The 27611-nt window shown below is 43.7% G+C and overlaps 1 protein-coding gene across 1 annotated transcript in view; it reads left to right on the plus strand.

Moving 5' to 3' along the window:
* The first annotated feature begins 3543 nt into the window (after positions 1-3543).
* Positions 3544-27611, plus strand: part of NUAK1 (NUAK family kinase 1) — a 68330-nt gene continuing 44262 nt past the window's right edge. The window contains exon 1 of the mRNA XM_025178936.3: positions 3544-3982. Within this exon, the coding sequence (XP_025034721.2) occupies positions 3689-3982 (294 nt within the window). The 5' untranslated portion in view covers positions 3544-3688. The remainder of the gene's footprint in view (positions 3983-27611) is intronic.

The following is a 27611-nucleotide window of genomic DNA, read 5'->3' on the forward strand; positions in this document are numbered from 1 at the left end:
ACTGATGATTTTACATGAGATCGTCAGTGCTTTTCCGGAAATTCAAGCGGCCAGTGTAGACAGCTGGCAAGTTTTTCCGGAAAAGCAGATGATTTTGCGGAAAAACTTGCCAGTCTAGACACAGCCCATATGACCACCACAACTGTGAGTTTCCTTTGCTATGTTAATCTTCTTTAATCATTTGTGTTGAGCTAGTGACCTCATAGACACTTGTGCTTTTACATCTGCCTGGTATATTAAAGTCAGTGAGCTACTGACCTCATAGAGGGCGCAGCCTTATCATCAGCCAAGAAAGCCAGAGGTCCTGAACCAGTGAGCTCACAAGTTCTTTTACTTGAAATTAGCCAAGCAACATGAAGTGCTGAGCCAGGAGCCTCAAAATGGCCTGTTCTTTACCTTCAGCCTTCTGAACTAGAAAGGATTCTAAGAACATTGACAGAATGATTCAGGGCATGGAAAAATTCTCTTATGGAGAGACATTGAAAAGATTGAAATTATTCACCTTAGAAAGGAGACAAATTAAAAGGAGACATGATAAAAATCCATAAAATGTCTCGTACAGAAGGTAGATCAGGGGCTTCCATTCTTCCTGTCTTGCAGCACGGGAAGAAGGGGTTGTTCAATGAAATAAAAGGTGGGAAATTTAAAAAATGATAAAAGAAATATATTTTGGATAATTAGACTAATTAGCACCCAAAGGTGAGGAGGGCAAGAAGTTAAGATTCCAAAAGGGACTTGGCATGTATATGGATATCAAGAACATACGATTATTATTGTTAATGATCATTTTGAGGAAAGGGTATTTGTGTGATGTGTGTGTCAGGGCATAAACCAGTCTCTAATGGTTGGAGATGAGGATGAGATGGGGCACATTATTCCACATCTGCTTGCTGTGGGGTTCTTATATTTTCCTCTGAAGCACCCGGTACTGTCTGAGACAGGATACTCAACTAGGTGGACCTCAGGTGTGATTCAGTTTGGCAATTTCTTTGCTCCTAAGATGAAGCTTCAAAGCCAACAACCTCATAGAGACCTATAATTTCACATCAGTCCATTAAGTTATGGGTGCAGAGGCATTAATATCACCATGATCCATTTTTTGTCATTATCTCAGCAAGCTAGAGATGCAGCGGCAGACTTCACAGAAAGCTAAGCTCTCACATAAGCTCAGCAAGCTGGAGGTGCTAATCAAGAAACTTCACAGAGCTCTTTTCCTAGACATCCTCCCAGCATTCTAACACTGCTGAGCTAGCATCCCGAGCTTTTGCATTAGCCCAGCCAATTACACAAGCGGAGCCAGTGCATGCACAGAGAGTTGTGCCTTAACATCCTCCCAGCAAGAGTTGAGTAAGTGAACTCACAACAGTACAGACACTGACACCAGTTCAGCAAGACAATGCTACTGAACCAGTGACTTCAAAGGGTCTGTGCCTTGTGATTATTCTAGCAAAGTAGAGGTCCTTTGCCAGTAACCACAGAAAGGCCTGTGCTTTATTGTCATCCAGCAAGATGAAAATGCTGAGCCAGTAACCTCAGGGAGGCCTGGGTCTTTGTATCTGCCCAGTAAACTAGTCATGCTGAACAGAGGATAAAGTAAGGGGGCAACACAGCTCCCCCTGCTCTGCTAAAAACACCCCACCTCACCCTCTCCTGAGCTTCAGGGTACATGCAATTTGTAGAAAATATGTGTGATAAAATGTCAACCCTGGCAATCAGTTGACATATCTATTTTGGTTTACGTTATAGTTTAGGCTATCTTTGAAAGGGAACGATCTACAAACTTACAGAAAAGAAAAGAAAAGAAAAGAAAAGAAAAGAAAAGAAAAGAAAAGAAAAGAAAAAGCGGACACCTTCATATTTCCAGATGCCACAAACCAGGGGTGAGGGCTCTGCAGGGCCCAAAGTTTGACTCAGGGTTGAATGGATCAGAGCAAACTTTGAGCACAGATTTTTCTTAAAGGTGAAAAAAAGCTAGCCTGCATTGTAAGAGGAATTATACGTGCTGCATGATGCCAATGCAGAAAGCTGAAGGGTGTGCCCAGTGTTTTTCTAAAAGTTCTAATTACACAGAAACCTTACAGAGCTGTAGGGTACTGGGGAATGTAATAGTTGTTTGGAGAAGCTTTCTAGACATAGATGGGTACATTTTCTTCTGGGCCTCTATCCAGCTTGTGCGCGCACATTTATTCACACAGAATTGTAGCATGCACACATTTATGCCTGCACTTTGCAGGTGGAAAAACCAAGAAGTTGCTATAAAAATTCTAACATTGCGATGCGCATCTTAAAAACTGTGCCTGTCCAAGCTTTTTGCAGGGTCAAATGTGAACATTTATGCATGTGTTGCTGTAAATCAGTTGTATGTGCATGTGTTGGCACCTGCATAGACAATTGTCAAACATCTTGTGTTTGGAATGTTGAGGCCACAGACTTGTGCCTAATCTAGCTAGTTCTTTTTACTAGAACCCAAGTCCTAAATGTTTAAAGATCCTTGTATGAAAGTGACATTAAAAGCATCCTGTCTGTCCACATTTATATCTCTGGTTGTGGGATCTGCCTTTCTATTGTCCCAGCCTCTGCCTGTGGCATCTGTCTACTCCTCCGTTGTCCTGTCTGGCTGTCCTGGTATCCGTCCATCTGTCCCCTCATCTCAGTTTCCTTAACAGCACATTGCTGCCGACTCCTTTTTGTGCCATGCTTTTGTCTTTGCCTTGCATCATGCCGGCTGCTGGGCGGTGAGCCCATGAGCTGAGTGGCTGGCTGGGCATTGCCAACCGCACCCTACAAGCGGCGCGAGTCCCGCTTTGTGACCTGCGGGACTGGCCACCGCCCCCAACTCCCGGCTGCCTGCTCCCCCCCCCCCCCCCTCAAGCCCGCCCCCACCCAACCCTTCAGCGCCTGCATTGGCGAGGGGCGGCTCCCGGCTGCAAATCCGCTAGGCGCTGCCTTGCCCGCCCTCCCCCCTCCTGAATCCCAAGCCGAGCCCGCAGGGAGGCGAGCGCGGCGGGCTGCCCGGGGCATGTGCGGAGCTGGGGCGGAGGAGGGACTGTGGCTTCCGCTCCTGGCCGCGGCAAAGCGGCTGCTCGCCACAGCCACGGCCGGGCTGCAGGGAACATGAGGAGGCGGCTCCGGCGCTTGCTGCTGCGGCTGCTCTGCACCGAGAGCGCGGCTCGGCCGCCCAGCCCCGCCGCTGGCTTCAGCCCCAGCCTGGCCACCCCCCGCCACCAAATATAGCCTGCCGCAGAAAGGCACCTTCCAGCCGCACATGTGCGGCGCGGCCGGCGGCAGGGGCCGGGCCCGCGGGCTGTAAATACCGACCCGGCCAGCCCGGCGGAGGGGTCCTCGGCGGCCGCGGCTGCAGCACAAAGCGGGGGCTCGGCTCGCCACCCCCAGCGCCGCCTCCCAGCCCGGGGCCAGGAGCGGGCTGCCCGGCGCAGCTCCCGGAGCAGCCTCCCCGGCGAGGCGCGGTGCCTGCTCTCCCCGCGGGTGCCTGGCTCCTGGGGGAGGGGGCTTGCCCAGCGGGGCTGCATCGCGCGCCTCCCCCAGTCCCAGCGCCCCATGTGCCTCAGCCGCCGCTGAGGGGAGGGGGCGCTGCGGATCCCCCCCCCCCGCGGGGCGCGAGGGCCGGTGCACAGCAGCCCTGGGCAGCGCTCCCGCCGGTGCCCCCCGCGCCCTGCCGCCGCTGGAGATGGAGGGCGCGGAGCTGGATGCCGCCCGCGGCCCCTCTCCCCAGCGCTGCCTCTCGTGCGGCTCCCAGCCCGGCGCGGACAAGGGAGCCGCGGGCGTGGAGGAGCCGGCGGAAGAGGCTCCATCCCCTGAGGTGACAGCCGCGCCGCCGGCGCCGGAGCTGAGGAAGCAGCAAGGGGTGAAGCGGCATCACCACAAGCACAACCTGAAGCATCGCTACGAGCTGCAGGAGACGCTGGGCAAGGGCACCTATGGCAAAGTGAAGCGGGCCATCGAGAGGTTTTCCGGCAGAGTGGTAAGGCAGCCTGAGCTGTTTCCCTTATACCGCCCGGGGGGCATCCCCCCAGCGCTCGTTAGAGACCGTTATCTCGGGGGAGCCCCAAATGTGGCATTCAAGGGGAGTCCAAGCCTCAAAACTTGGGGTCTGGAATGGGAGACTAAGAACCCAGGTTTACTGGGTACTAGTAGCCATTACACAGCGAGTTATGGGATCTGAATAGCCTCCAAATGCCTTTGGAACCCAGTGTTTTGACACCAGCCCAATACTTACAATGAAGCATTTGGGATATTTATATATTTAGGACTATTTACCTGGTGCCGAATGATATTATATTTATGATGGGGGGAGAGGGGGAGAGGGATGTGGATTTCTGTTGGCCTTTCCAGATGTGGCCCTCATCACTAGTAATCCTGTCTGTATTTCTAACGGTGGAAATGTATAGTGCAGTGAAACTTGCTGTGTTCCCCAGCTAATTGAAGTGACCTTCAGAATGGTGTCAGAACATTAATTGTTAGTTTAAGTTATACATTGCAGTGATTTGTTGCAGTTAACTTTTGTGATCTGGACTTGGCTGACACCTCAAAAAATGCTGGGACTGCAGTTTAGCCTCATTGATTTTTACAGTCTAGTTCATGGCTCAATTTTGTGGTATGGCTCAAGACCTAACACAGCCCTGAGGCCACTTTGTAATAACTTGGATCCAACAAATTCTCCAACATCTTCAGCATCATACAGATGGGCTTGCCTCTTGTAATGCCTCTAAAGTAACACACATATTGCCATTTGTTTTTAGTTGAAATCCACCTTCAGTAGTAGGGAGATGGTACAAGATGCAAGGAGTGCTTTAGGGATTAACTGCTCAGAGACATAGATGCTTTTTTATAGAGATTATAACATGTACTTTTATTTGAGATAGACTGACTTTCAGTAGACTTTGTACAAAAAGCGAGACATTACCCTAGTGATGTACAAGTTTTGTTTAAGTGCCTTTTTTGTTTTGGTTGTCTGCAAACTCAGCACATACCCCAAGAAAGAAAGAAACTGCCAGTGAAGTGTCTTTAACAAGGGACATGTTCTTTACAACCATATGTGGAGACAGTTAAAATCAGAGTTTAAACCAAGCTGTACAATTACTTTACATGTTCTTACTAGCTTATTTGGCAGCTAGCTAAAGAGAAACCAGAGATGATCATCTCTGCACATGCTCACTTTAAGTACATGATTTTTAATGTTTGCTGTCTTGGCTGGTCTGAAATTTCATACTAACAGAAGTCAATATCATGGGGACTGATTTTTTAAAAGTTTTTCAGTTGCAAAAAATAGCAAACATCTATTAACTTAAAAAAGATGTTAATTGGGAGAAAGTCCTCTTCTGAAAAGAGATGAAGTTTTTCAAATTTCAGTCTGAACTTAATCTATGTGGCTGAGGTAGCAAAGCTTGAAGAAATAGGGGGAGAGGCTGAAAACCAAATTCAGCTAGATTCTAGAATGAAATAAAAATGTTGCATACAATCTGTCTACTGGTATCTAGAATACTTACTGGAGTATATTATAGTTTAATTTTATATTATACAGCATAATCCTTGCCACATGGCATTAATTTTTATTAATTAGGCTACATTCAATTACGATGTAATGTAACCCTCCTGTTTGAGCACATGTAAAATATCTGCATTTTGCCTGTTCTAAAGAATTAGAACTAGTTGGTCTGAACTCAACCAGACAATAAGTTAATAGAAATTATTTCCCCTCCCTCAGTTTCCCTAGCTGACTTTGGTACTTTAAGCACTAATTTCTCTTATAGACCACTTCATCCACAAGAGGGGGATGGGTCAGGAGAGGCACAAGGTTTTCATTCTTTTTTCATTCTCTTTCTTTTCTTCCCTTCTATTCTCATTAGTCATCAGCATTTATGGCATCATTGAAAAGACTTGAATAGATTTTGTTCTGTGACCAGCAGGGGATGCACAGAGAGCAGTGTGACAGGCACCATTCCATTATGAGTTAAGCACAAATTGTCCAATAACCAGAAGCTAGGTTTCAAGAGTCCCAAGGTCACTCTCTAACCTGGCTGTTTGCTTCATCTTTATTCACTCAGCAGTATGTAAATAATTCAGGCTGTATGGCAACAGATTGCAAACCTGAACCTTGGAAACAACATTACTTTCTCAGTTATTAGTCCTGTCCAAGTGATCTGTACTAACCTATTATTATTAGCCAACAAGCAATTCAGCTATTCAGAGTTTTGCTAAAGAATATTACATAGTAGCCAGACTTTCATGTGAACTTTGAATTTTGTTTCTGGTTGTAACAAACAGCAACAAAGTCAGTTGACAGGTTTAACAGGCGAAAGGTCTGTTTCTGAATCTCACAGTGCTGTAAATGAGAAGAAACATTGTAGAAGTCAATAGGATGTTCTGGAATATCCTGTTTTCCAAACAAGATTTCCATAATTAGTACTGATTGGGTATAAAATGCACACCTTATGATATCTTAAAGTGAAAGTTCCTATAGGTAAAGGATAAAAAGAGGATAAATAGAAAGTCTGTGAAGTAGGATGTACATTTAAATGTATGTAGGTGTTTTCTTCACTTGTCCTCTTGTACATGATGGCAGCAGAACAAAACTTTGCTCTCTGCTTTAATATGTACTGGTTAGCCAAGGAATCCATAGTTAAAATTATGTAAGTGTAAGACATGTTAGGTAATGGTTATATGGGCCTGTTCAGTGCATGATGTATAATGAAAGAAAATATTGCAAGATGGTTATGTGCGGAAATGCTTGGTTTGAGGATTATTACCCTAAATTATTCATAGGTACTTTCAACTTTAATTTAATCTTTTATATAGTTTTTTTCTGGGATTACACATACGCCATTAAATGGAATTATGCTGATATGGTGCATGCTTTGGTTAATATTAGCAAAAGATGGGGGGTGATGGTTAGCATTGCGAAACATGGCAAGAATGCAGATGAAAGCCTGTTACACTGCATAATGCACTCAAAGCAGAGCAGAACTTGATTTTTAAAAAAGGAGGCACATCCAGTACCCCTGCTGATCTACTTGGGCTAGTAGATTTTGAGTGCTCCAGCCCCGCAGTGAGGTGGTAAGGGGGTTGAAGCACCAGCATGGGCTCTTCAATGCTAGGGGGTGGGGAGCTGAGTCTCAGGGGCCAGATCCAGGGAAGTTCCCCACCCTTGATTACAGAGGTTCCCTCTTGTATCATCATTCACTCCCCTCTCTATACCCTAATATCCCACTTATTAACAACACTGTATATTGTATGTAACAATTTCTCATGTGCCCACTCTCCCAATCTTTCAGTGGCTGTCCCTCTCAATATTTATTTAGGCTATGTCTATACTGTGGAGCTATTTCGAGATACCAGAAGTATCCCAAAATAACTATTCTGCGTCTTTTGAGCGCGACCATTATTTCAAAATATAATGGGCTTGCTATTTTAACATCCCAGTAAACCTTGTTCCATGAGGATTAAAAGACGTTTCGGAATAGCGCTTTATTTTGAAATTACCAAATTGCATAGCTTATTTCAAGGTAAGGGTGCAATGTAGATGCACCCGTTATTGAACAGAGTTTTCTTTCTGCAGGAGCCAGTAATGGGCTAAGGGAGTGGGAGCCACAGTGGGGCTTTTTTTCCTCTGATCCCCTCCTGAGAGTCAGGCCTTTTATCTTTTTCTTAGCCAACAGAGGGCAAATAACATTCTTCTTCTCTTACCCCTAAGACAGGCTTATTTTTCTGAGAACTGACGACAGGTTGCAGCATAACATAAAACAAAGGAATTGCATGCATTTTGGTACAGATGTTTACATCTTATTTACTCTTCTGTGTAGATGTGCAGCTCGGAGGTATAGGGACATTGCCAACCTAAATTGACTCCCAAATTTACATAGTATACAAGCAATCTCTTGCAAAATTTTAGATCAATAGAAACATTTGCACAGTTGAAAAAAATTCCAGTGATAAAACTTTGTTTCAAAACAAATCAGCATTCCCCTGTGGTTTTGGAAACTCAGACATTGCTTTTGAGAACCCGAAAGTGAATAAAATAAAGAAAGGGAAACTGGCTTCATTGATTGCCATTGATCTGACTGGGAGAAATGGAAAATATAAATAGTGACAGGTAAATTGGATTTTTTAAAGTTTGGTCATTTAAACAATTAGGGTCTAATTTATAACACAGAAACTTGTGTTTATTTACAATGAGATTTTTAAGCAGAGCGTGTCCCAATTAACAAGATAAGAACAGTTGTGCAGGTCACAAGGAATGGTGCCCCGATTTTCATTGTGCTGAGTTGATGTTAGTAGAAATGGAAGGATGAGCGTAAAGGGGTTGTGTACCACTTTAAAGCCTTCCAATATTCTTGACCCAGCCAAGATTCTGTCCAGTCCTTAGGGTTATAGGACTGCTCTAAAATACAATAAACTCTGGTTGGAGTGGCTGCAGACTGAGAATAGCAGCATCCACTCTTCCTTCTGTCTTCTGGCTTACTCCATACACTGGAAACTGGAGGGTTTGGTGTAGAGCTCTTTCAGTAGAGCTCTGTGGCAAGTAGTGAGCCACTTTAGGGCAGGTCCAGTTTATGGAACTTTTACATCATCAGATTATATAACGTAGCTGTCAGATCACCAATAATAGGACCTTTTAGAGATAGATTAGTAATCTGTAACAGTCATGGGAAAATCCTTATATTAAAATCAGATTAATGTTGCAAATTCAAGCACTCAAAAGTTAGGAAATGTCAATGTTAAAGTTATTTGTGGCACCTAGTTCAGCTCTTTTGTATGCTTTATTTTAATTCCCCGGACACATACTACTTTATCCCCTCCCTAATATTTTAATGGGCTGTTATTCAATATTTATTTTTATTCTCATTGTTCATGTGTGGTCCATACATTATTTACTACACATTATTCAAACCATGCACCAAATACTGATATTTATAAATCTCCTTATAGCTTTTCTATAGTGCTGTCTTTGTAATGACTTAGTTCATGACAGATGTTAATTAATGTATCTTTAGAACACTTCTGTGATGTGAACTGGCATGATTTTTATTCCCATTTTACAGATGGTGAAGTGAGGAGCAAAGATTGTATCCAAAATTGTCAAATGTGTCAACATATTTTGGGTGCCCACTTGAGATGCTGGAATCAGATTTTTTCAGAGTGCTTAGCATTTTATAGTGCTTTATATGTTCAAAGCAGAGTTCCTGTAGACTTCTGATACTGCTTTGAGTGTTGTGCACTTCTGTAAACCAGACACTAACATCTCAAGTCAAGGAACACACCATGGCCACCTGAAAAATTTTTTTTTTCACATGCCTACCATCACACAGAAACTCTGAACAGCAGCATTTAAGTGCCTTAGCCACAAGATCATCCTTTCTCTTCTTGCAGTCCACTGCCTCTTTCACTATGTACCTTCCAACGTCTGCAACAAACAGGGCAGCACAGACTTTCTCCCACTTGACTCCTGTCCCCTGCATCTTTTCCTTCCCCTCTACCTGTTCCTTACCTATCTGCATTCTAGTCAACCTTCACTCTCCATTATACAGGCAGAGAGCAAGCAAGCAGGGGAAGCATTGAGAGCAGGGTTGTGCGTGTGGGTGGGTGTGTGGGAGCCTGGGATAATCCCCCCTCCACTCCAGGCCTTGTCCCATCTCTTCCTGCCCCTATTCTGCCCCCATTCCATCCCTTTCTCCAAACATCCTCATCCTGCCTTGCTCCGCCTATTCCTGCCCCTTTTTCTTTCCCATCCCACCACCCTTCAACTCTTCCCCCCCCCCCCCAAGCAATGCAGCCCAGGGAATTGGGGGAGGGGAATGCTATCAGCAGGAGGGATTAGGTCACACTCACACTCGCCATTGGCAGGAAGCAGAGCAATCCAGCCCACTCACCTCTCCTGGCTCCCATTTGCGTCACTGAAGGGAAGGGGCTTGCGAGATGGGTTGGAACTGCCTTCGCACTCACCCACAGAGAGAAGAGAAACGACATGGCTGGGAGCAGGCAGAGTGCAGTGGGCTGTGACCAGGTCACTCCACTTCCTGCAATCACTGCAAGTGAGTGGAAATGCAGGATTGACCTGTGCTGCCGGCACCAGACCCCCACTAGGCCCCCAGGGTGCATCACCTGGGGGATGGAGCTTGGGGGAAGGTGTGGAGCCCCAGCTTGGTGGTCTCCACTGGCTCCCAGCTGTGTTGCTCTGCTTCCTGCTACTGGTGAGTGTGAGGCAGACCCACTTCTTCTCCCAAGTCCCCTTTCCTAAGCGGTGCTGGGAGTCAGGGAAACAAAGTGGGCTGGGGCTGGGTTGTTCCTCTTCTTGCCACTCGCTGGGCCCGAACCCTGATGCTGGTCCCAGGTCCCCCACTAGCCCCTGGGCCCTGTAAAGTCCCCTAAAGTGTGAGGCCCACGGCAGTTGCCCCAAACTGTCCTTTGGACAGGATGACTGGTTGAGAGTACAGGAGAGACAGTCTTTCTATCCCCAAATCCTGTGCCTGGGGACACAATGAGAAAGGAAGATCTTCTTAACTTCTGCAGTCCCATAATGGAGCGTGCTCAGTCTTTCTGTGGAGATAGTGTAGACACACACAGGTCATCACACATGAGCTTCAAGGAGTTGGAGCATGCTCTGTGCAGACAGAATCTTTGGCAAATTTAGCTCCAAACTTTAACAACTCTTTATTGAACACATGCAAAATGAATTTTTTCAGGAGCTTATGATTGGGCAAGTAAGTTCCTGCTTCAAAGCGTGGAGATGCTAGAGCTTAGTGAAAAGGCTGTAATTTTTTTTAAATGTGGCAAAATAACATTTTCCACAAAATAACAGTACATAGTCTCTTTTAGTACATATTGATCAAATGTACTGTGGTGTAGTTTTTTATTTTTGCCTATGAATCACAATTATGATATGACACTTGGAGAGCCCCCATGTGTTTTTGTACATATTTTGATTTGAGCTAATCTATGTTGGATAAAAATGTTTGGAAGTTGCAGTTCCTGCTAAAGATTTTATTCGCTACAAAATTCTAATCACAGTTACTTTGTGAGTCTGTGTTTTTTGGGTAAATAAATAACTAGAAAGTCTTTGTTGGATCAAAGAACCATTAAGAAGCAGATGCTATCCACAAAATACCAGAGGAGAAAGAGATACAGTTTGAACCTCTCTAATCCACAACTCTCTGGTCCAGAATGATTTTAGTTAGCTGGATGTCCACTTTCCATGGGTGTGGCCAAGTTTCCTAAGATCCCATAAAGTTTGTTTACAGCCACCACTCCTAGCTCTCAGTGTTCTATGCTGTTATTTAGCTCTCATGTACCCCTAAGGACAGTGCCAAATTTTGAAATAAAGCGCAATTCCAAAACGCCCCTTAATCCTTGTAGAACAAGAGTTAGAGACACCAGAATAGCATACCCGTTATTTTGAAATCTATTTTGAAATAACGGGCTGCATTGAAGAGGTGGAAAAGCTATTTCGGAATACTTCCGGTATCCCGAAATAGCTCCACAGTGTAGACATAGCCTAAATGCCCTTTAATAGCACAGTAAGCAGTGGAAGTGTTGATAATGCTGCTAGATAATATTGACCTTCTGTGGTCTGGAAAATTCTCTTGTTCAGAATCGGTCAGGTCCCGAGGGTTCTGGGCTAGAGAGGTTCAACCTGTGCTTGGGTTAAAAAAAAACACTGATAGTATTTGGCAGATGCCACAGCCAGGTCCACATGCACAGATCCATAAAAATCAGAGGAGAGAAAACATGGGAAACATTCTAATGCCCTCATAGTACACACAAATCTGTTGAAATTTTTCTCTTGTACTTTCCTCCTAAAAGGCAGAATTTGGCCCTGCATTGCCAGGGCATGCACCTGACTCTTAAAAAATATGCTTGTTATACTTTATTTGAGACTTACATCTTTGTAACTCCAATTATTCCTCATAAGGACCCATCAGAAGAGTAATATTTGATATGCAGATTGTATTGGTTATGCATCTTTTAGCTATCTTTTAACAGATGGTGATACCATGTGTTTATTTAATAAACTAAACCAGAAACAATGTCTACGTTTTGCTAGATATACAGAGTGAAAAAACTACAGAGCAAGGTAAAAACTGCATCTGTGGGATGTTATATTTGATGACCAATTCACTAAAGCCATAAGTGTATCCAGGCTTTCAATAGTTTTCTCCTGCTGTTGCTTCCTGTACTTCCTGGCTATAGAAACAGGCACTGTGGCACTCATTTGTCTTACCCACATGAAAGCCTTTAAGCATCTGTGAGTTATGATTTGAGAAGGATCTGCTCTTTAAACAGATTATATTTATCACCATGTCTGCACAGACAACATTGTACATTGTATAAATTAGAAGATCCTAGACCTTTGAACACTAGGGGGCTGGGTGAAGTATTCCATGAGAATATAGCGTCTGGCCATGCTGATCAAACATCCTGGACTCACACCAAAAATACCAGATGTTTAATTCATGTAGAGGCCCTCCCATCACCTTTAACTACATGTTCAAATGGGGAAAAAATGCCTGACTGCAGTCATCACTTGCTATGGTGCTGTCAAATTTCTGATTGCAGCTAATTACAATTTTATACAAATCACCATTTGTACAAATTAAACAACCCCCAAGTCACTGCATTACACTAATATGGATTATTGATATTTATAATATCCCTGCTCTCCACTGTTACTAGCTTTGATTCTTCCCAATATATCAGAACTTACAACTGCCACTGGTCCAGGATTGAATACAAGTTCTAGATATTGTTTGCGTGTGGCTTTTAAGATCCTGTTTTGACACATGGAGGAAAGGAATAAAATATTTTTTACGGTTAGTTCCTTATATTTAAAAAATGGCTGCTATGGGATAGGAATAGGATAGGAATGTTAGAAGCAATCATGGTAGAATTAGATTTGCAAGCCAACTCTAGATAAACTCAAAATTGCAAATTAAATTCAATTCATTCCATGGTTTGTAGCTTATTTCATGGTGAGAGTCTATTCCTTGGTGAAAATAATCATATGACCACCATTCCTGTAACCCAGACCGAAAGCTTTTTAAATAAAGAATTATTCTTCCTTCAATATAACAAATTAACCGCTGGGTAACTCCCCAGTCATTTCTTGCAACCTACAATAGTTCTTTTCCATATTAATTCACTCCACAATAGGTATGTGAAGGACTAGTCGACTTGTCAACTAGTCACTTCCCCTCTCCCCCTTTGCTGCCTCTATCAGATAGAGGCAGCAAAGGAGGGAGAAGAGGGGGGTACTTCAAAGTGGCAGCGCTGCATGGAGCCCAGGGTCAGCTGCTCCGGGCAGCACTGCTGCTTTGAATGCCGTGGGGAGCCCAGCGTCAGGCTTCTTGTGGCATTTCAAAGCAGCAGTGCCACACGGAGGGAATCAGCTGGGGAGTCCCCAGCTGACCCCAGGCTTCGAGCTTTCACCGTACTCAGCCCTTCATGGTCTCCTTGTGCGGGTTATCTACCACCTCCTCACTCTCAGTGGGGCAGCTGTATACAGGCAGTCCCCGGGTTACGTACAAGTTAGGGACTGTAGGTTTGTTCTTAAGTTGAATCTGTATGTAAGTCGGAACTGGCGTCCAGATTCAGCCACTGCTGAAACTGACCTCCAGTTCTGACTTACATACAGATTCAACTTAAGAACCCCAAGCGTCCCCAAGTCAGCTGCTGCTGAAACTGATCAGCGGCTGATTCCAGGAAGCCTGGGGCAGAGTAACTCTGCCTCGGGCTTCCTGTAGTCAGCGCTGGTCAGTTTCAGCAGCAGCTGACTTGGGAACGCCTGGGGCAGAGCAGCTGGGGTGCTGCTGGGTTGCTCCAGTAGCACCGCTCCTCGCTCCTTGGCGCTACTGGACCAACCCAGCAGCACCCCAGGTGCTCTGCCCCAGGCGTCCTGATTCAGCCACTGCTGAAACTGACCAGCAGCGGCTGAATCAGGACCTGGGGCAGAGCAGCTGGGGTGCTGCCGGGTTGGTCCAGTAGTGCCCAGAGCGGCGCTGCAGGACCAATCGGCAGCGCCCCAGCTGCTCTGCCCCAGGGTCCACAACAAAAGCCTGGTCTGCTGGGGGGGGCACACTAGCTGCGGCCCCCCCCCCAGCAGACCAGGGACACGGGGAGCAGAGCCGCAGCAGCAGCGGGGTTCCGCGCCTCTGAGGTTTTGCTCTGGCAAAGTCTCAGAGGCGCGGGACCCCACTGCTGCTGCGGCTTCGCTCCTGGTGCCTGTGGTCCGCAGGGGCACCGGGACTGAAGTCGGGGACTGCCTGTAGTGCTTGTGAACCAAGGAGGACATGAGGTGGGATGAGGGGAACTCGATGGTGACTGGAGATTTGATCCGGGGTGGGGGGTCAGGAGAGTAACTGGAGAGCCACTGTCTCTATGCCAAGGCATCAGTGCTTAAACGGCTTCTCCAAACCTGTTGCCTTGGCTACCAGGTAGACCTTGATATGCTGGTGTTTTGGCACAGAGGCACTATGCTGCTGGCATATTGGAGAGCTCAGGCAGTACCATTGGAGGAGCCAAGTGTCTGATCTCAGGGACTCATGTTTGAAAGACACTCCCCATGGTACGAATGCTTCAGTGTGCTGGAGAGCTGCAGCATTTTCAGGGGAGGGGGGCAGACAGGGTATTTTTAAGCCCCAGTGCTTTGGCATGGATACAGTGATTTGTATATACTTGACTGAAAAAACCAGAACACTCATTTGTCCTATGAAGGATTATTTTGCTAAAGTTGGAGACTAAATTCAATCATTAAGAGACAGAGATTTGGCCCTGCTTTGGGATAGGAAATCACAGTGCAGAAATCACAGTGCAGTTTAAAATATGGAGTTGCTGCTGATGCCTCCAGAATACATTTCCCATACCCAGAAAAGGGATCTAATCCCTACTATAACTACTAGTCTTGGAGCAATCCTAATGATGCACATGTTAGAGGGCACCTCCATAATATTCACTGTATTTGGGAGAAATGAGTCTGAATGTTTTTCTTGTAGATCCTGCTACATAATCCAGCAATGAGGGTTAGATAAAAACGACTCTTCAAGGCAGCAGAAATGTTAGGATCGGTCTTTGCTAGAAGATCATAATTGAAAATAACTGTTTTGTTTATTGTTGATACAAGCATTTATCAATAGTTAAGTGAAAGTTTTAGGAAGAAAAATTACCATGCATCATTTCTTAAAAAAAAATAGTCCAAGATCATACACCTTTAGAATTTTGGTTTTGATGTTGCAACGCTTTGCAGAAATAAAATCATAATACATATTGGGATTTAATTGTGTTTGTCCCAAGGAATAACATGCTTAAAATAGGGCAAATAGTGTACTCCTGGAATTTAGAACCATTGCATCTGTAGTTAAACTTGAAGGCATACCCCTTAATCACCTTAGCAATATTCTGTGGTTTGTTGTTCCAAGTGGAACATTTTGGCATTGGAAAAAATGACCATTGGGGCAGACTGAAGAGTGAAACTGCCTTGGTAGCTGAATGCTCAGCAGGAGGGTAGGTTGACTAACACTGCACTCCCTGAGGCTTGAAGTAGTTGCATACCGATATGAAATATTATAGCCTGTAAAAATACCAGCTAAAATACAGTACTATTGCCTTACCATAAGAGTATTTAAAGTGCATTAGAAAGCAGCACAGTTGTACCTACACCAAAGGCTAAAATATTTGATAACTCTGTTGTGATAGCAATGGTTAGGTAAACATTTGTTTGTTTGATGTTAGGTCTGTTTTTACGGTTCACTGGTCTCAGTCATCTGAGAATGAGCTTCAGTTGGCCTTAATTAACCCAGATAACTGTGTACATGAGGGGTACTCACTTCCTACCAACAAGCAAAGAATTTTTGAACCTTTTCTACATATGAGTAATAGGTTGTTTATCCACTGTTATATCTCGCACTGCCTTTTCTTTATTTAACTCATCTTTTCCTCATTCATTTTTATTTATAGGCTTTTTCTGTGGCGTTTGTCATTACGATAATGTCTGAGAACCCCGCAGGCATTGACATAGTCTTGCTACATCCCTTTGAGATAGGAAGAATTATTTCCCCCATATTACAGAAGGGGAAATGAAGTCTGTTTTGTACTTAAAAGTTTTGCCAGCACAGCTATATAAGTTAGGAATATGAAAAAAAAAATCACAACATTAACCAAAACAGCTATGCCAGCGAAAGCCCTAATGTAAACACACTTAATACTGGCATAAAGTCTGTTTGCTGATATAGCATATTTCAAGGGTAAGTCTATACAGTAGCTCTGTTTCGGGATACCGTATTTTCCGGCTTATAAGACGACTTTTTATACTAAAAAACATCCCCCAAAAATCGGGGGTCGTCTTATACGCCGGGTATAAACATACAGGCAGTCCCCGACTTGCAGGTACGAACGGGGCTTTTCTCGCCCCGGAGGACACGGACTGCGGGACCTCGCGGTCCCACCTTAGGAGGGTTTGATGATATACGGATACTGGTTTAGCTATACTGACAAACCCTTTCTAGTGAAGATGTGGTCTCAGGAGAGATTAAGTGATTGCACAAGGTCACACAGGAAATAGGGGGGCAGAGCCAGAAACAGAAGCCCAATCTCTCAAGTACTACCCAATGCCTTAATCATAGGCTTAGGGACCTTCTACTGACTATATATGGCAGCCTCATACATCCCAGGAAAACGATGCACTTTCTCTGTGACAAGTAACGTGAGCATCTTTCTTTGAGACTGTAGGGCTACGTCTACACTGCAGGCTTTTTGCGCAAGAATGGCTGTTCTTGTGCAAAAACTTGCAGAGGGTCTACACTGCACGTGTGTTCTTGCACAAGTAAATTTACACTAAAGCGTTGGAAAACGGCTTCTTGCGCAAGATTTATTCCTCTCACCATGAGGAATAAGCCCTCTTGCACAAGAGCTCTTCCTCAAGAAGGCAGTGTAGACAGGCAACAGGGGTTTCTTGCGCAAGAAAGCCCTATGGCTAAAATGTCCACGCTGCCATGGTCGCTCTTGCACAAAAGCACATCTCTTCCACAAAAGCACATAGCAGTGTGGACACAGTCTTGTGGAAGACCTTTTGCACAAGAACTCTTGCGTAAAACAGTTCTTGCACAAGAATCCTGCAGTATAGACGTAGCCTAGTTGTATCCCATGAGCTCTATAGATGTTATCTTCTTTTTCACCCACAGATTGTCACCTCTTCTTCATGCCCCATATCCTACCCCATTCTCAGCTTAAATAGTTAAGACTCATAATTTACAAGGGCCTTCAGCAAAAAATTGTGCAGCATATTGGCAGCCGAGAGATTGGCTGATGCTCTTTTTCAGCATCAGTCTTATCCTGAGAATAATCCGACTCGGGCTGTGTCTACATTGCCACGATCTTGCGCCAAAACGGCTGCTTTAGTGCAAAAACATGCTGCCTGTCTACACTGGTGGGGAATTCTTGCGCAAGAACACTGATGTTCTAACGTGTGAAATCAGTGCTTCTTGAGCAAGAACTATAATGCTCCCACTCAGGAATAAGCCCTCTTGCACAACTGTTTTTGCACAAGAGGCCAGTGTAGACAGGCAACATGAATTTCTTGCGCAAGAAGCAAGATGGCCATCGGCGCTTTCTTGCGCAAGAGAGCGTCTACACTGGCACGGATGCTCTTGAGCAAAAGCACAGCTTTTGCGCAAAGGCATATGCCAGTGTAGACGCTCTCTTGCGCAAATACTTTAACGCAAAAACTCTTGCATTAAAGAATATTTGCGCAAAATCTTGCCAATGTAAACATAGCCCAAGAGTTTTCTAAACATCTCTTTATTTCAGTGAAATAAGTATATCTGTCAGTTCATCCTTCCTAGCATTTCATTATAAAAATGTGTTTTAACAGGACCCTGAACTGCTTATGGAATGAATATTACCGTAGAAGAATTCATTAGAGAAAAGAATTTCATTATGTACTTTAACCTCCCACCTTCCAGCCTTTCTCAGACGCAAAGAAAACTATAGCCATGAATGTTATTGGTTATCATTATTCACTTTCCCTGAATGTAAAACAGAAAATCACATCTGTCACATCTTGTGACGGCGTTGGGCCAAATTCTGCTCTTGGTTACATTAGCACTGTTGTAAGATGAAGAATTTTGGCCTTTTTGATAGAAGTATTTGTTTCATGCAGGCAAGGTCTTAGCGACACACTTGAAAGCAATCTGTGTTATTTTCTGTAGAACAGGGCTTTTGTTTTATGAACTGGCTGATCATAAAGGCTGCATAAATCATGTAAAGCATTCTCATTTGCTTTTTCTCTTCTTTGCAGATGGGGCTCATAGAGTAGAATTGCAGTCAAATGTCTGCTCCAGGATATTTTAGTTGAACTGTATGAGTCCATTAAACAAATGTAATGGCTTTTTGGAAAGAAGTGCTATGAATTTCAAACCAAATGTTTTACATAGAGAACATCTGGGTATTACTGGTGTTTGTGTGCACAGCACATCAGACAGCAGCCTTAGTGAGCACTGTTGGGAGGTTGCCTGGGATGCGGTTGTAGGATATGACATTTCAGTTGTTATAGGGAATAATTTGTATGAAGTATTGCCATAAACTGAATGTTTGGCACAGGCAGCTGTGTCTTTGTTTCACTGTACACCCAAATTCTTCTCACTATCTGCCCAACAAAGCCCTCTATGACACTTTAACAGCCTATTATGTAAGCTAATTTGAATGTTGGCTCCTTCTCAGCTATGGCATGTACATTAAAGCACACTTCAGAAAGCAATCACAGTAAAAGGAGGGCTAAAATTGTTTCATTTTCAAGAAGGCAGCTCTGTTAATCCTTGTTATGGATTATCTGATGCAACTGAGAGGTCGGTACAGTACTTGCACAAACTAATATAGGATTGAGTTGGAAGTTATCAGTGTTATAGCCATGTGCATTCTTGCTTTTTAAAAATGAAAAAATGCAAAATTGGGAAAACACATAGTTTAATGGAATGCATGGTTTGATCCAGTAGCAAAAAAAAGGGACTTAATTGCTGGTGTGACTTCACTGAAAGTAATGCATTTGGTTTTATTTTAGCCACGTCAGGGTTAATATATTTCTAGGAAGTGGAGCCAGTAATTTAGGTAGAAAGTGTTGCAAATGTTTTTATTTAGGGTCTGTTTTAAAAATTAAATTATTTCTGCCACTTAGCAAAAGGAATGCATGGATCAAATGAGATGAAAGCGGTTCTGAGTTCCAGGGTAGCTATGCAACCTCCTCCTTCAGGGTAGCTTAAGTAAAAAGTTAAATAAAATGGGTTAGGCAGTCGCTAGCTCAGTCCCTTGTGGATAGCAATTCACATTGCACAGCACCACTTAAATAGTTCTACACAGTATAACATGATTTGTGGTATTTGCTGAGATGAAATTCTGGACCAAGTAGCGTGAAAGGGAATTGTTCTCTACTCTGGGGACAGTGGTACATCCAAGTCTGTGTTAAGGTCACTGGCAGGGTGAAGTGGGAAGCCTGCATTGCTGTTGGTGCTCTACCTAAATTTTTGGCAAAAGGATCCTTGAAATTTGAGCGCTGACTCTCCCTTGTTCAGTTGACTTGCTAACGCAGATGCCAAGAAAAGGGTGTGTGTGTGACAGGGTGAGCGGGTTACAGTTTGAGTGAGATACATAGTCTGAGTGAGTTCATTGCCAAAGGGTTTTTTACCCATTCCTTTGTTCTGAGGTGCCTCTTTTTCAAGTTCAGTTCTCCCCTGATTGCTCAGAACAACCACTTTGGTTTCTGAACAGGGAGAATAAGTATTTTTCTCTGTCACTGAAAAACTGCTAGGTGACTCAACTACTCACTTCCCCCACCCGCCCCCTTGCTGCCTCTGTATCAGAGGCAGCAAAAGGGGGGGAGCCGGTGCTGGGGGGAGCCAGCTTAAAAGTAGGTTCTCCCCAGCACCATCCCTGCGATGTCGCCTGATGCTTCTGCCCCCATGCTGCTGCCTCTCCATTGAGCCATTAGAGAGGCCCCTTCATTTACTTTTGCTAAATAGAAAGGAGCAGCAGCAGGTCTCTCTGCTTTCAGGACTACAGATATTTCTTAGAAATCAGAGATGAATGGGCTAAAACAGTTAGCCTTTTCCTTCCTCCCTCTGTAATAATTCCATGGAACTCTGTAATAATTTCCAGGATGGTCCATAACCAAAAGGGCAATTAAATTAATACCATTCAGGCTGAACAAGATGAAACCAAAGTAGGAATTATTATAAAACGAGACGAGAGTTTAATATTACAGAATGATTTGCAGACCTAGAACAAAGGAAACTGGGTGAGGTTTAACTGACACAGTTGCCAACATTTGAAAATATTTTCCAGGGTCAGTTCTCCAAACAGGATGGGGGACTGTGAGTTACTAGGCCCCCCAATGAGGATTGTATTTGCAGTCTGGATTATTTTATAAAATTATAAAATAAGGCTTCAGAGTTTATACTCCTATGTGTGTGATAAACTCTAGCCCCTATCCTTTCCTCTCCATTACATACATTTCTGTACTTATATAATATTCCCTGTGCATAAAACACACTTTGTATTATAATTGCTGCCCATAAGGGGCAATCCTAGAGCCTGAACTTCAGGTCCAGTCCCAAATTCCTTGAACACCCAAAATCTCATTGATTTAACTGGGAATTTTAGATGCTCAAGTTATACAGGACTAGGTCTTGATTAGCAGTCATAGTCGATAGTCATTATTTTTTAAAATATTTTTTTCAAATAAAATCTCTCCATGCCCCCTGGTAATGCCCAGTAATAATAATATCTTTTCCCTTTTAATTAACTCTTATTCTGCTTCTAAGGACAACATCTTCAGGGGAATAAAACAAAATCCACATAAAACCCAGGATGAGCATTGTAAAAGCATATGCATGAAGACAACCTCCCCTGCATTTATAATGGAAAATTACCTCTTATTAAGGATGGAGGAGAGAACCCCCAAAAGTCTGTGGTTTGATGAGCATAAAGCAGTCCTGATGCTTTCCTGAATTTCCATCATTGAAGATTTTTAAGAGCAGGTTAGACAAGTACCTGTCAGAAATGGTCTAGATAATATTTAGTCCAGCCATGGGTTGAGGGGACCTTTTGAGGTCTTTTCTAGCCCTGTGATTCTATAGAGAAGGGGTGGGCAATCATTTTTTGCCGGTGGCCACTTTGGAGATTTTTGAAGTGGCCCTGGGCCAGGCATTGAGCGGAAGGGGCCGGGCCAAGATATTTCTGAGTTATCCACCCCCAGACAATGATTGGTCTGGGGGTGAGGGAGTGCCTTTGCCCCCACCCCACGTTCCCCCAAAGTGCCCATACCCCTAGCGTGGGAGGAGACTTCCCGTGTTCTGCTACCCCTAGGCCAATTAGTGTCTGGGGGCGGGGGAGCGAGCAAAGCCTCCTCTCTTCTCCTCCCCGCCCTGCGAGCAGCACACGGCACTTCAAAGCGCCACATGCTCCTGGCAGGGCGGGAGGAGGCTTCACATGCTCCCCTGCCCCCAGGTCAATTAGATTTGAAGCACCGTGTGCTGCACGTGGGGTGGGGGCAGAACGGAGGCCTGGCGACAAGGGGGCAGCAGGGCCTCCGCGGGCTGAATCCACCCACTTGGTGGGCCAGATCCGGCCCATGGAGGCCCTTTTGCCCACCCCTGCTATAGAGGCTCTATGAGCTGATACCATAGTATGTCAGCACCTTTCTTTGGTCAAATGGAGCATTGCACAGTCTGTTCAGTTCCCCTGGACAGTCCATCTGTCCTTCTTGTCTTAATTTCTAACCAGGCAAAGACATTAAATTCTAGCTCCGAGGGGTGTATGAGCTTCCCCTCATGTTTCACAAGGGTTAGCTGGTCCTTATCCTCAAGCTGTCTGGAACCCCCTTTGGTTCTTAAGTTTTTCTTTGGGAATAAGTTGGGGAACCCAGGTCTACCCATTCATTCCACTGTGTTCCAGGTCAGGGCCCTCAACCCTGGCAGGCAAAACCAAACCCCAGTCATTCTCCTGCTGTACCCTGAGCTCCTGTCTACCTCCATTGGTTCTGCTTTCTCAGTCTAGCCTGCTTCCCCCTCCGACAGCCACCTAATCTCGTGCTCCTCAGTTCTTTTATTCTCCCAGCTGCTGTGTGAGGCTACCAGCCATCATTGGCTGGTAGTTCCAGCATTAACTCATTGGTTGCCTAGTGATTACAAGGCCCCCAAAAGGGCCTTTTGTCCATCATCTCACAGGCCTCTACCCGCTGTGGGGGCTTATGGGAAATCTTAGGCTGCTGCAGGCCCTTTTAGTTAATTGGAGTGTATCCAAGGGTACGTCTAGACTACAGGCTTTTGTCGACAGAAGTTTTGTCGACAGATACTGTCGACAAAACTTCTGTCGACAAAGAGCGTCTACACTACATTCAGTTCTGTCGACAAAGCAAGCTGCTTTGTCGACATGGTAGTGTAGACGCAAAGGACAGTTTACATGCAATAACACCTTCTGTCGACAGAAACTCTGTCAACAGAAGGCGTTATGCCTCGTAAAATGAGGTTTACCATGTCGTTATGTTGACAGAATTCAGCAGTAGTGTAGACGCAGGTATAGTTTTGTCGAGAAAAGTCCACTTTTGTCGACAAAACCCTGTAGTCTAGACACACCCCAATAGACCTGTTTCCTTCTACGTGACATACTTGAGGAAGGTGGCAGACTTCTTCCCTCACTAGTGTCGTCAGGGGGCACCTTTTTCCTCTCATAGTGGGTCAGTCCTGCTGTGATTGAAGTCAATGGCAAAACTACTACTAGCTTCAGGCAGTGTTGGATTTTGACTGTTTAGAGGGGCATGCAGTGCTTCTCCCCTCCTGTTTTATTTTGAGAGCTTGTTTTGAAGATGTCTCCTTTGTTACAGCTCTGGCAGAGAAAGCCAAGCATTTTTATTATCGTGCCCATGCCCATACATTGGGTCTTATTATTAAGATAGGTTTAATTATCTTAGTGGAAGTATATAATAGAGAGAAAAAATAGGGTGAAGAATTCCCTTAATGAAAGCAATGTTAAACTTGATCTACAACATCTTCAACTGGACTTTATCCTTGAAAGGACAGTGTATTTTCAGGTGGATCCTTGGAAAGTGCTAGATAATTGTAAGAAAGAGTTTTAGAAGCATCCAAAACTCTTCTGTTTTTGTGTGTGTGTAATTTATTTAGCACGTTTCACCTAAACATATGCCAAAACACATTACAGACTTTGCTAACTGATGGAGTGCAATGTGGCAACTGTTTAACAGCACACAGCAGGCTGCAAGTTTCTAAGAGGTTGTGAATAATATTTTATCCAGTTTAAATTAAAGGGGGTAGTTAGACAAGGAGACTATATAAAGCTGGAGTTTGGCCAGAACACCAAAGCTAGCACCCTTATGTTAAATAATTTTTAAATGACGACACATGGCCAGCATCTTGCTTTTACATTTCATCCCAAAAGAGCACCTACAAAGGCATAGTGTCTCCAAACATTGTGCTTCGAGACCAATTCACAGTGAAGATGTTGCCTACTGAATCACTAAAGAGCCTTTCTACTGCTTCAGTTTGGCACTTTTAATTATATCCTTGGCTATGGTAGCTGAGAAATCAAGCCCCAAAATTAATTTTGAGAACTGTCTTTTAGCATTTGGAGGAGGAATTTTTAGTAACCATGCAAAACTGAGCACAGTGATCTTGGGACTTGTGAATTCTTTCATTGCCCCTTTTCCTGATTTGCCAGTATTTTAAATTAGCAATAAACATTCTGCACGTGGACTTTGCAGATGTTAAAGGATTGGCACATGAGATACTTGCTGTAGGCTTTCCTCCCTTGTATATGTTCTGGATGGTGCTATGCTGTGTTTGGAAGCTGTTGAATAACAAAGATTTCATAATTGCAGCTTTATTCAAACTATGCTATAAACAGACATGTTAGAAACAGATACTACCCATTTTTTCTTCCCTACTTATAAGTGAAGTCATTTTTTTTTGTTCCAACAAAATTGTAACCTGAAGGAAAGCAGTTAGACATTGTGGAATCCCAATTCGATGTTGCATTTGGCTGTAGTAAATGTGGAAGCCAAAAATAAACATCTGCTTGGCAACTTCACCAGAAGTTAATATAAATGCAGTTTTTATCCTTTCAATGAAAGTGGCCTTCAGTATTGGGTAACGTCTCTTAAGGAGTAATGACTGTATAGTTAAGGTTGTAAGGTAGTTTTTATTTTAATTCCAATCATGAACCTTTGTTATGTTCCAGGAAAAAAAAAACCTAAACTCCATCCTTTTACAAAGAATTTCTCATGTGCCCAGAGATGAACTTTCTTTGAAAGTTTGAAGGTAATAAGACGTTTTGGAGTTATGAGCCTTTGGAAATGAGGTGGTTATCCACTTTTCAGAAATTGAACAATTATTTTGTCCATTCTCAACCTAAAAATAATTGCATGTAACACTTCAGACTCTTTTTTTTTTTTTAACTAATGTCCTTAGGAAGCAGAGCGTAAGATTTTTTTCCTCAGGATGGAGTGCACAAAGCTATAGGTATTAAAAGTGATATATTTTAATTTTCTAACAGGTCTAAGCAACAGGTACAGGTTTCATTCCAATTAATGTAAGAATTAATTTTTTTTTAAATCCCTTTTTATTAGGAAGGTAAGCTTTAGAATTCACCTTACCATAAGCTCCAGGACACCTATCTTGAGTTACACTTGAGCCCTATGAATGATTATGATATATTTATTCTTCATTTTGAACATAACCACTGCAATATGGAATTGTATTGTCACCATATTTAAAATCATGCTTTTGGGGGAAGGTGTCTTACTTTACTATTGCAAGGTCCATAGGTCATGTGTTGGTCTTGGGGTAAGAAGAAGTCTTCTGTGGCAACTGGATTCAGACTACCAGATTACTATCAGATGGTAACTGATTTAGGATGGATTTGATCCATCAATAATCTAGAAATGAAAGGTTTTATTGCTTATTGACTGAGTCCTCCCACCACACTTTCCAAGATCCACTGCACAAAGATGGAACATGAGTAACCAAACTCCTAACCCATATTTTAAGTCCTGTTGGGAAGAAGATTTATGCCACATCAGATAAATTGCCTTTTACTGCTGAGGGTAAATCAGTCTTGAAATGGATGATGCAGAGCTGTCATTTCCAGTTGGAAATAATGAAAAGACAAGGCGGTGCTTCTTTCGAATGCCAAAATAATGGGTCTGTCCAGGGAATTTTGTTAGAGGATGCACAGTAAAAATATGCCAAGCTGCATTTACATAGCAGAGGACAACCAGTACCAAACAATCAAGGGATGTAAAATTTCCAGCAGGGCATTACTCAGGAAGTACGCACATAAATCCTGTGAACATGTACCATAGATGAGGATAAGAGCAAAAGGGGAGGAAGGGTGTTGCACATATCACCTTCTGTCACCCGCTTTGAATATGTACAGCATAAATTTCTTGGTCTGATTGCTTCTACTGCTCCATATACCCAGTTACACAGACAGCTTTCTGAGTATATAAATATAAGAGGCATGATAAAGGCAATGAAAAGCCACCTAATATTTATGAGTCGCTAATTCCTCCTCTGTTGCTGAGTCACCGCTCATGATATGATAATGGCATTTAAAGCCAACAAATTGGAAAGAAGTAAAATACAGATAAAAGTATCCTGGCTCTCTACAAAGGCACAGCACATAGTGTCTCATCTTATGCAAATAAAATTTTGATTTGACATTTATCATCTAGACCCAGGACTTTCTGTGCCTGATCAGGAGAGAGTTTCGTGACAGGCAGCGATACGGTAGCAGTAAATCAGCTTCAGATTTGGAAAATAGAATCTTTTATATGTGACTGGTTGGCAAGTAGAGGATTGCGGCAGATAGTTACAGATGTTCTGTTTTTACCATGCAAAATGAGTTTCCTGTAAAAGGTTCCTCGTCTTTTAAAAGAGATAAATCAAAGGTGCCTGCATAACCTTTGGTTGGCACATGCTTGTTTGCCCTTATGTGCTTGTTGATGCAGCTGCTGGCTCTTAAACAACAGAATTCGTCTTTGGAAACATTCATGTAATGACTTGAACAAACATGCAAATAAAAAAAAAAAGCAAAAGCCCTGGGGTTTAAATCAGCAGGGTTCCATTGGGTACAGATTGCACCATTGCTTGCTTAAAAGGAAAGCATCTGAGCAACTTCCCTGATTATGACACTGTTTGCCAATCTACTAAACAATGGAGTTGGGTAGTTTATAAATAATTAATTAGGATTTTGCTGCATGATTGTCTCCCAGGCAGTATCTCCATGGAGATAATTTGGCTGGCAGGATCTAAAAAGTAATAGTCTCCAAAATGGTGGTACTGTGATGGTTTCGCTCTGTATACCTTGCAAAAGGATAACACTCCGAGGCATATCCGTCCAACATACTACGCCTGGCCAGGAGTGGCCCTAGACTAGCTGCTGGCAACTGGCGCCCTAGGCGAAACGTGCGATCGGCGCCCCCACCTCCAAAGCCCTCAGCAGCCATTTATCTTGGCACCCTAGGTGACCGCCTACTTTACCTGTATTGACGGGCCGCTACTGCGCCTGGCACTAATTTTACAGCAACTCATAATGCCTTTTTATCTTACTTTCCACTCAGCACATAAAGGATACATCTAGACTACAAGCCTCTTAAGAAATAGAGCATCTAGACTACAGCCAGTACTTTCAAAAAAGTGAACCACTTTTTCGAAAGAGAGCATCTAGGCAGTCTGGATGCTCTCTTTCGAAAAAGCATAGGTTGCCCTTTTTCGAAAGAGCATTTTCAAAAAGCGTTATTCCTTGTAAAATGAGGTTTTCTGCGATTGAAAAAAACTGATGCAATCTTTCGATTTACTTTTGAAAGAACTTGGCGGCAGTTTAGATGCAGGGGAAGTTTTTTTCGAAAAAAGGCCACTTTAAAAAAAAACAAAACCCCTGTAGTCTAGACACACCCGAAGTGTTTACTATGCCTTTGCAGAAGCTTCTTGTAAAAGTTTGTCGTTTAGCAATATGGCTTGAAGTCAGATTGCCAAGAGAGCTGTAGTGTAGCCCAGGAGTAAGGGAAGGTACATATGTGGGGGCTCTAGGGGAAGAAATCAACACACGGATGCCATCCTCGTGGAGTTCTTTCCTGATTGTTCTCCTTCCCCATGGAACAACCCAGGGAATCTGCCTCCAAACCTAGGAGACCCAATAAGGCCTTGTACCTAGCTTTGATCCCTGGTGCCTCTCTGGGCCCTGGCAGAGCAATTCCAATGGAATTACACTTACAGGGGCTCCTTCCTCTTCAGTTGACTGCAGCTGCCCCAGGGACTGCCTGAGACTGGGGGGACCTCCATGAAAAATATAACAGTTCCAAGTTTTTTTTTCCCCCTGACTATGCTCCACAGGGCAGTGGAGGAAAATGTGTCCTTCTCAGTCACCTCCAACAAATACTATCTCTGCTTCTACCCTATAACTCCACACATAGAAAATGAGAACATAAGAACAGCCATACTGGCCAAATCAATGGTCCAACTAGTTCAGTGTCCTGTCTTCTGACAGTGGCCAATGCTAGGTGCTTCCACAGGAATGAACAGAAGAGGTTCTCATCACATGAG

This window comes from Pelodiscus sinensis, chromosome 1 (assembly GCF_052426305.1).
Source record: "Pelodiscus sinensis isolate ZL-2025 chromosome 1, ASM5242630v1, whole genome shotgun sequence".
NCBI lineage: Eukaryota > Metazoa > Chordata > Testudines > Trionychidae > Pelodiscus > Pelodiscus sinensis.